This window comes from Uranotaenia lowii, chromosome 3 (assembly GCF_029784155.1).
Source record: "Uranotaenia lowii strain MFRU-FL chromosome 3, ASM2978415v1, whole genome shotgun sequence".
Lineage (NCBI taxonomy): Eukaryota > Metazoa > Arthropoda > Insecta > Diptera > Culicidae > Uranotaenia > Uranotaenia lowii.
This window is the reverse complement of record NC_073693.1, coordinates 224125694-224135867: the sequence shown is the minus strand read 5'-3', so window position 1 is coordinate 224135867 and position 10174 is coordinate 224125694. Positions and strand designations below refer to the sequence as shown.

At 37.2% G+C, this 10174-nt stretch overlaps 1 protein-coding gene across 1 annotated transcript; it reads right to left on the bottom strand.

The window, feature by feature from the left end:
- Window positions 1–1346: 1346 nt before the first annotated feature.
- On the bottom strand, window positions 1347–9967 carry LOC129755920 (uncharacterized). The gene is made up of 2 exons (XM_055752626.1): window positions 9712–9967; window positions 1347–2924 (listed from the first exon to the last, which is right to left on the bottom strand). Exons 1-2 carry the CDS (start codon window positions 9715–9717, stop codon window positions 1614–1616), a joined length of 1317 nt encoding a protein of 438 aa, XP_055608601.1. The 5' UTR covers window positions 9718–9967; the 3' UTR covers window positions 1347–1613.
- Between the last annotated feature and the right edge of the window lie 207 nt (window positions 9968–10174).

Below are 10174 nucleotides of genomic sequence, written 5' to 3'. Positions count from 1 at the left end.
TTATTATGGTAATTCGTTCTTCGTGAGAGGTATCGTAAATTGGAACGTTATCCCTTTCCATATCAAGTTAATCAAAACTAAGTCAGAGTTCAAAAAGGGTTTATTGGCGGGGCTTACGGGTTAAGAACGACATTATCATTAACATTACGAAGTTTTGAAATAAAATAAGTATTAGGCAAGTAAATCACGTGAAGAACACTTTGTAACAAATTATAAGATTGTATCTTACGTTACATAATTGAAATAAATAATAATAATAATAATAAACTGTATTAGAAAACAACATTGAAATGATGAATATGGGCCTTAATAAACCTGTAAAATCAATATTCAGACTTAATTTGGTTTTAACTGCAAGATAGTGCTGCCATCTACGACTTGGAACTAAAAAAAAGTGCGGTTTACTGTAAAAATATCTAAGTTTTTGAATTCCAACCTGTTTGTTTCTGATTCAAAATAAACCCAGAATGTTTGTTTCATCATTTCACGTCATTTTAATGAAGAAAGTAAGAAGTTTGGTAAAGAATTTCAGCTCAAATATCAAATTCCTTAGTTCTAGAGAACATCCCTTAAAACCCCCTTTTTAAACCTTTGAAAACCTTTGGAAATCTAGAAAACTCCTTAAAATTCAGTTATCTACTCAAAGAATTCGTAAAAGCATTATTGTTTACTTTTACAAAGCGAATGTTTAGAAATAATCTTGTTTTTGTTGAAAAACACTAGTGGTACTATTCTTATTTTGCACCTTTTTTTAATGTTTTTGGTCCTCAACGCCAATTGCTACGTCCAAAAAAAGTAAATTTATGCTTGATTTATCCGTTGAACAATTCAAAACAAATTGTAGCAGAAAATTTTGGTGATTTTCAATCATTCATATTTTAACATTCTTGCAATCCGTGTCATGATCTGATGAGTTTTTAATAGTTCGCGAAAGAAAAGAGACGATTCCAAACATTATCAGATGTAAAGAAGTGGTGATTTGAAGTGAATTTCAAAGCGACATGGGGCGCCAGTATGCGAACCAATGCGTTGCATTGCTTTCTTATTGGAACTTAGAACGCAAAGCGATGCTTGTCGTCTCAGCATAACATCGACCTAACCCTTGAATTCTTTCCTTTGCTAGAAAGCCGACCCTGAGTGTACTTTAGAGAGTCCATGTGACTGAGCGGGCTGTAAAACAAGGAATTGTCGCAATCGTGGGGCTATTGATATACAAGTTTTTTTTTATTATTTTCTATTTATTTGTCTAACCGCAAATTAAATATTCTGGTAAGGTGATAAGCATACAGAAAAACCAAACAGAATCACTTTTTTAAACATTTTATTGAATAAATACATCGCTTATCGTTGTTATTGAAATAACTCAAGGCACTAGCTTAAATTAAAAATCAGTTAAACTTATTGCTCATAGCTTCAAAGCATCCAAGCCGTACCATCATCACTGCGTTCCATATCTTCGTTTTCCTAGTGTTCCTAATGGCAGTTCCTTCCATAAATATCAATTTAAAATCACATCATTTCGCGAGCATGAGTATTTTTTTATTATTCTTATTTATTTTAAACTATACATCTTCTAAATGCTCAACTCCACAGTTGTAATACTGAACACCCTTCTACGGTTGCCAGGGATGATGATAGGGTTTCGCCGTTGTTCCAACTGGTGCAGAACCGGTTGCGCTGAAGCCGTACGATTCGTTGGACTCCTCGACGCTGTGATGGTTGTTCTGAAGGTGCTGCAGATGTTTGTCATCGTGAGAAGGTGGAAGATAGGCATTGCTGGAAGGTGCTGCCGGAAGGTACTTGTTTGAAGGTTTTGAGGGAGGAAGGTAGGCGTTGTTGGTCGGTGGAAGGTATGCATTGTTCGTTGGAGGGAGGTAGGCGTTGTTAACAGGAGGAAGGTAAGCGTTGTTAGGAGATTGATGGTGGACGTTGTTAGTTGGAGGCAGGTAGGCGTTATTGGTGGGTGGAGGAAGATAAGCGTTTGTGTTAGGTTTTTGACCTGCGACCGGAAGGTAATGCTTCGAGGGTTGTTCATGTTTGTTTGGGACCTTGCTTGGGGGAAGATATTGAAGTGCTGGGGCTAGATAGGAGTTGTGAGCTATGGAAGACGTTGGAATTTGCGTCGGTGCATATTCGGATATTTCGTTTGTTGATCCCAGGTAGGTTGAAGGTTTGAAGGGTTTAGGGTTGTGGGTGATTGAAGTATGCAGTGGAGACACTATTTGGGAAGGATGCTGAATAGGTATCGTTTTGATGGCTGAGATGTATTTATTTCCAGAGTACAAATCAGAAACTGGTGTACCAAGTGTAGACGCGAAATGACGAAGACCCTTAACTCCTGCAGCATAGGTCGGTTCGTGTAATCCTCCAGACAAATAGGCTGGAGCTGATAATGGAGTGCCATAGGATGGAATTTCATGGAACTTTATCATAGTCGGTTTGTAATGGCTATCGAATGTATCATAGCTGAAGGGAGAATCCCAACCATGCCCAGATGGGACGGCTTTGATGGATATCGATGGGTTCTGTGCACTCAACGCCTTTAACAAGTCAGCAAGTTCTTTCGAACCAATGTTGTATTTTACCGGAGCGTCCGAAAACATATTATATCCATGCTGTGCAGCGGGTGCAAAGAACGATGCTTGTGGCATTTGGAATTTGTATGGAGAAGAGAAATATTTGTGGTACTGTGGGTAGTTGAATGGCTGCTGTGGAACTCCGTAGCTGTATCCGGGATGCGTGGGAGCAACGTAATCCATGTGACCGTATCCTCCAGCGGTGGCTTCTCGCTTACCATGAGGAGTCTTAGTTGTTGTGGGTTTCAGATGACCAGGGGATTTTGTCGAACCCGTTTTAGATTGCGAAGGACTCTTTGCTGCCAGTACTGTGGTTGATAGCAGCACTAGCGCTGCTAGTTTAAGTGACTGTGAAGGGAAAGAGTCTTGTATCATTAAATAATTCGAATGCTTTTCAAATGATTTTTTTCAGATATTGAAATTTTGTGGGTACTTTGAATAGATTTTAATTTATTTATGAAGTAATTTTATAAAATCATTTAAAAATTATGCATATTCTTCTCTTTATCTTCTAATAAATGACCAACGTGGCTTTACACTTGTGTGGCGAGTTGAAACAAAAAGATTCCCTCCGCTAATCAGAACTTTCAGCGCACCATGGGGCGCCATGGTCTAGGACGCTCTTCCCCCATCGACCAGCACTTAAAGTCACTTGGGTATCCCGAGATGGCCGAACAGAAAATCATATTGACCATATCTGCGTCAGCCGAAAATGGTGAAGGAGCCTTTTTGATGTCCGCAACAAACGTAGCGCAGACATTGCATCTGACCATTACCTCGTCCTTGGTGAGATATGATTGTGAGTTACGCGTGTCCAACGGCGAGAGGAGAAAGTCGGATGTCGGTACAACGTCCGCTGATTGGAAAATCCAGAGATGAAAAGGGCATACGTTGAACAGTTTGAATCATGAGCCTCGGAACTGTCGACAAAGGGAACAGTCGAAGATCAGTTCGATGGAATCAAAAAGGCCTTTATCACGATTGGTCGATGATCAGAGAAAGTTAAACGAGCTTATAGACGAGACAAGCTCCCTAGCTGAAGAGGGAGAAAGGACTAATGCAAGAATGCCGCTGAAATACCGAGCAGGTCAGCTGTTGACAGATCGAACAGATCAGCTCAAACGTTGGACTGAGCATTTTGAACAACTCTTCCGAGTCGCTATGGCCAAGAGAACCCGCTGCTCGAAGCGCCAACAGTAAGTTGCTTCAATGGCGTCAACTTGGAAGCGCCCTCGCTTGCTGAAATAGAAGCGGCAATGAAAGACATGAAATACAACAAAGCGCCTGGAATCGATTGCATTCCTACTGCGATGCTCAAAGCTGACTCTGCCTAGTCAGCACAAATGTTGCGTCGTCTTTTCGCTAACTTTTGGGATACTGCATCATTCTCTGTCGACTGGATGCAGGGTATCCTCGTAAAGGTCCCGAAGATAGGAGACCTGACATAGTGCGGTAACTGGTGTGGCATAATTATACAGATCAACTCTCAAAGTACTCTGCAAATTGATCCTAAACAGGATCCAGGAGAAAATCAAACCTACACTCCGACGGCAACAAGCTGGATTCCGATCTAGATGATCATGTGTGGACCACATCACAACGCTTCAAATAATACTGAAACAAATCAACGAATTCCACGACTCTCTTCTGCTGGTGTTCATTGAGAAAAAGCATTCAACCGACTGAACCATGAAAATATCTATGCGGCTCTAAGGCGACGAGGAGTGCCATAGAAACTAGTCCATCTCATCGAAGCACAGTACGAAGCATTTTCATGCAAGATACTGCACGACGGTGTCTTGTCTGATCCAATCCCGGTATCTCCTGGAGTGAGACAATGATGTATCTTATCGCCGCTACTCTTCCTCATCGTAATGGATGAGATCTTGACTGGATCGATTGACTGTTGACCAAACCGAGGATTGCCGTGGAATCCTTCGACAATTGAGCAAACCCAAAAACAACAAGACATGCAGCGCAAAATTCAAGGCAGCAAGTCTCAAAATCCATGTCGGAAAGGCCAAGTCGATGGAGATCAACACAGAAAATCGTTCCAATTTCGTAGTGGCTGGGTAACAGGTTGGGAAAGTGGAATGCTTCCAGTATCTTGGCAGCCAAATTGCGCCTGATGGTGGTAGGTACCAAGAAAGACATCGAAACCCGATCAGAAAATCCCGATTTGCGTTTGCGAGTCTCCGAAATATCTGGAGCTCACGCCAGATCTCTCTACGAAAAAAAAAACGAATCTTCTACTCAAACGTCAAATCCGTATGATTGTACGGCTATCAAACTTCGTGCACATATGGTGCACGGTGACGACGCGAAAACTGCATGTATTTGTAAATCGCAGCCTGCGGAACATCATTCGCGCTTGGTGGCCTGGCAACTTGATCTCAAACGTGGAACTAGATTGCCGGATCATCCGAAGGCGCTAGAAATCGAGAACAGTTTAAGAATGAATTTTGAACTGGTCTCAGTGTTCAAAACCGATTCTCCCAATTTTGACCTTAGAAATTTTCAATTTTATTGAGGCTTGTGATATAGCTCACTTGGCAAGTCAGTTGCTTCCTGTACAGATGTTCGTGAGTTCAAGCCTAAAAGTAAATATCGATCACAGTTGTACCGAATAAGTTTTTCAATGACTGTCCGCCAACTGAATCGTTGATGTAAGTCGTGAATGATATAAATATGTTAAAACGACTACATATAATCGAAACATATTATCGAAAACCAATCTATGAGTTATCGGTGAAGTAAGGATGTTTTTTTTTGTTTTCATTTTCATCTGAGGTGCCGCATTCTTTTGAAGCGACTTTTGGCTAAAATGGCAATCAATGATGAATGTTTATGTTTATGTTTATGTTTATCTGTCAGAATCAGCTTGTAAACGGCGGAGTTATTGTACGTCAAAATCGAAAATATCCAGATGCACACCTTGTAGGAATCGCTGTGCCTCTTTTCACTTTCAACCGATAAGTCTAAAATGAAGTTTTGGTAGTCTTGTTCAGTAAATGATACATGACTCGGTGCTTAAGATAAAAACGAAGAATGTTGCAAATTTATTATACATATTAGCATAAGCATATCTAATTGCCCGGATTTATTCGAGCTTGTCCGGTTTTCAATTTAAATTTTAAGAAAAGTCCAGTCCGGCCCAGATGCCCGGGTGTATTGGAAAACTGCTCGGATTTTGTCCGAATTTTGAAAAATTTTACAAAATCTCAAATTAACCTCCTTTTTTCTACGTCCAAAACCGATATTTTTATGTTGATTAAATAAAAATCAAGAAAACATTTTTTTTTTAGTGGCGTTAAACGCAATTTGGACGCTTTGTCGAAAAATTCAAATTTCAAGTAATTTTTTTTTCATTTTCCTTCTGATTTCTTTGGTTTCACTTCCGGGATTTGCTTACAGTTGCCTAGATATTACCCAATTTTTGTAATTGAAAATTCGAAATCATTTTTAATCAAATTTTGTTTGTTTTTGTAGCATCGTAGTTTTCTTTTGTCGTATTTTTCACTATTAATAAGTAAACTTAAGTAAATCTAGCTTAATATTTGATAAGTTAACATTATTTAAAAAAATAAATGGATCTCTTTAAAGGAAATTTGCTTCCATTGCACAATTGGGAAAAAAAAGTGTACAAACCGCGAAGAAATTCAATATCTTTCGTCCTACATGACCCAAATCTATGAAATTGTACTTTTCTTTTGTGAAAATTTCCGAAGAATCGATTGGACATAGTTTCAAACGCCGCACAAGCTAACGAACGGAGATATAGTGCCTATTTAACCCCTAATTCCCCTATATTTTGTAAACATTCCAGAAAAACACTGTTTCGAACCAGAGAATTTTGAACGAAAACAGACCTATCGTGTGTAATTTTTTCTGAGGAATCGAATGAAGGCTGTTTTGGCCACCGCACGCTTCAGAAAATGGAGTTATGGCTATGTTTACCCTCAATTCCCCTATATTTTTCAACTATTTCTGAAAAAAGCTTGTTCAGACTTAAAAATTTTGAATCAAATGGGTTGTATCTTGTGTGGTTTTTTCCGAGCAATCGAATGAAGGCTGTTTGAGCCACCGCACACTTCGAAGAATGAAGTTATGGCTGTTTTACCTTCAATTCCCCTCAATTTTTCAAATTATTAAGAAAATGCATGTTCAGACTTGAAAATTTTGAACCTTTTGGAACCTTGGGAACAGGAGTTATGGCTGTTTTACCCTCAATTGTCCAAAATTTTGCAAATAGCTCAGAAAAAGCATGTTCGGACTTGAAAATTTTGAACCACATGGAACGTATCATGTATTATTTTTTTCAAGGAATGCAACGAAGCCTATTTGACACACCGCAAGCATCGGAAACAAGAGTTATGGCTGTTTTACCCTCAATTCCCTTTCATTTTTCAAAAAGTTCAGAAAAACCGTGATCGGACTTGAAAATTTTGAACCAAACGAGACTTATTTTAAGCAATTTTTTCCGAGGAATCCAATGAAAGCTGTTTGAACCACCACACGCTTTGAAATATGGAGTTATGGCTGTTTTTACCCTCAATTCCCCTACATTCTTCAATGATTTCAGAAAAAATGTGGGGGAATTGAGCGTAAAAACAGCCATAACTCCATATATCAAAGCGTGTGGTGGTTCAAACAGCCTTCAATGGATTCCTCGTCCGATGGTGGTTATATTTTAATGGCAAAATTTTATTATTCATTTATATGATATAAAATACTAATTTAGTGATCTACCAAATTTATCAAATAAGTTCATTCATTTTCTTGGGTTAAAATTATTTGAAAAATCTATTTTAATTGTCTTTTAATCAAACAAAATATCTAAAGGAAACTTTATCATTAAATTAAATATTTTAACCGTTTTTCTATAAGTAAAATTGGTAATTTTAACATAAAATGTGCATTTTCAATCATTCAAATCTCTACTAGTTCCACCGATTTCCCCGCTAATTTCAAATGGAAATGGTTCCGCTTATCTTCACAAATAATCACAAAAAAGCCTTCCAAAATTGTCAATAAAATACATTAAATGCTTTCTATAGAGCTTCAGCAACTTCTAAACCCTTCATAATGTATGAGACAATTGTAGATCGTGGCTTGTTACAACTTTGTTTCAAAGACAGTGAACCATTTTATCCAATCTACAACGTGTCAGGTTCAAAAAACTGTTTTTTCAAGAGATTTTTTTTACTTTACTGTAACTTCTGAGGGTGATGTGATAGGACTTTAACATATTCAACAAACTTATGTATTTTGATCAGATAAACCACTTTGTCGAAGACGTCAAAGCTCTAATTTGAAAAACAAGAAAATTAGCATTTTTATCTCGCTATCGGTGCACCCCTTGGCAAAAATTGTCATAATTGAATATGCTCCTTGTAAAACTGAACAATGTTGCTGAAGACATCAAATGTCTATATCTTCATCCCTGGGCGCTATTAATTTCGTACAGCTAGATTGATGTTTTGCACCACTGTGCAATGGCTGCAAAAAATTAAATGTCCACAGATAATCATTTCACTTGTACATCAAAAGTTTTAAGGTTGATGGGGCATCAAATTGGTATAATCAGAAAAATTATACGTTTTTTTGTGCGGATAATTTTATATAATTTAACAAAAAAAATAGGTTTCACCAGTTATTTTTAAATTTACAAAAACATGCCATTTTCACCCTACCAAGAAAAAGGGGTAAGTAAGTTGCAACAAACTTTGTTTTAATGAAAATCAAATAAGAAGGTTTGAAATTTTATAGTTTTTTATACACATGTGATGTCATAACACATAATGCACCAGTGGCAGTAATTTTTGGTTTTGTTCGAACTAAATTTTACATTTTTTTTCTGTAAAAAATGTTTTTAAAGAAAAAGCAAAAGGGTAGTGAATACATTCAGGAGTAAAAAATAATACAAAAAAATACTAGCTGAAATCATGAAAAATAATGTTGAATGGATGAAATTTTGATAATGCAAAACAATCATATTCCAACATATGGAAACGAGATTTAAAAGGTGAATCTTTGATTAGCATTGTTTATACATTTTGTTCAATCTCATAGCTTTAAATTCTTTAAATTGAGTTATGTTGATTTTGTTCAGACTCACTTGGTTCAAGCAAGGTTGCCGAAATCACAGAAAAATCTGTAATTTCACAGAATTTTGAGCAAATTTTCATCACAGAATCTGTGTCACAGAACACAGAATTTTAAAATTTTCACAGATTTCACAGAATTTTTAAATTTTGAATGAATTTCCGAAAATATTATTTTTTTGGACAGTATAAAATTTAGATTTCTTACTTTGAATTTGAAAAGTATGATAAGATTAATAATGGTAATAGATTTGGCCCAACTTAGTAGTGAAAAAGACCCAATTTACCATGAATTTCCTATGAAATTCAAAGAAATAGCATCACAGAAATCCAACACAGAATTTTTGGGTAAAATCACAGAAAGTCAGAATTATTTTTTTCAAAAACACAGAATTTTTTTCGGCAACCTTAGGTTCAAGACGATTTTTTCCTTTTGAAAACAAATTTACCTTAGTGTTGTTAATAGAGAAATTTTTCAAATTCATTCAATCCACTCTTGATAGGAGTGATAAGTTGTAAGCAGCATTAAAATTATAGAAATTTTATAACAGTAACAAATTCAGTATTTTATCCGTGTTCACCGTGCACTTCTATTTTTCTAACTTAAATTAATAAATTATCTTCGAAGCACTTTTTATCCCATTTAAAGCATCAGTTTAGTCATATCAACTCGTTAATCCTTACAGGCACGCATTACAAGTAGATAAATTGTTTATTATCTTCAATAATTTAGATGCAAAAATCACTCTTTTCAGAATTTGTAAAAAGCTGCCAATGTTCATCTACTTTTTATTAAGCTCACACGAGTATCGCATTTTTTTCTATTTCCACGGTTCATTTTTTGACCACTCTGTATTGTTCCTTATGCAGTATAATTGCATACATGCTTCAGAAAGTTCTGTTTTGGAATCCCACTGTTTTAAGAGTCCTTGTATTCACAATTAAACATTTTTTCTTCAATTTTAAATCACACTACATAATTTTTGCACTTTAATGTGAAACTCAACCCAACTTGGAACTCCATCACTGACCAGCATTTTTATTTCCGATGTTCAGCTCCTCCGATTTTACTCCAGTCCCAGTATTTCCTCAGAACCTGTCAACCGACCACGATGTTTTCCGCCGACCGGATCCGCCGATTAATTTTCGAAAACAAAACAACCGCGACGCGACGCCACCACTTTTTCACGCGTTCTCGAACAATAACCGAATGCGTCCGGGCTGCCAAAAATCACTTGTTTTATACGCGACACGACCCACTTCTTGGGCACTTCTTGGTGATCTACAACCTAACTACTACCACCTGTACAATTCCGATCCGATCCGAATGCAGATCTCTGAACCGTCTCCGAGACACCGAGACATCCACAACTGACAAAGTGACTAGAAGGTACCTAACGTAGGATCGCCAGCTGGAAGAAACAGCAGCAACAACAACTATAACGACGGTAAGCCTTGCGAGTTCATGAGTCAGTTATGGTTCAACTGTGAATG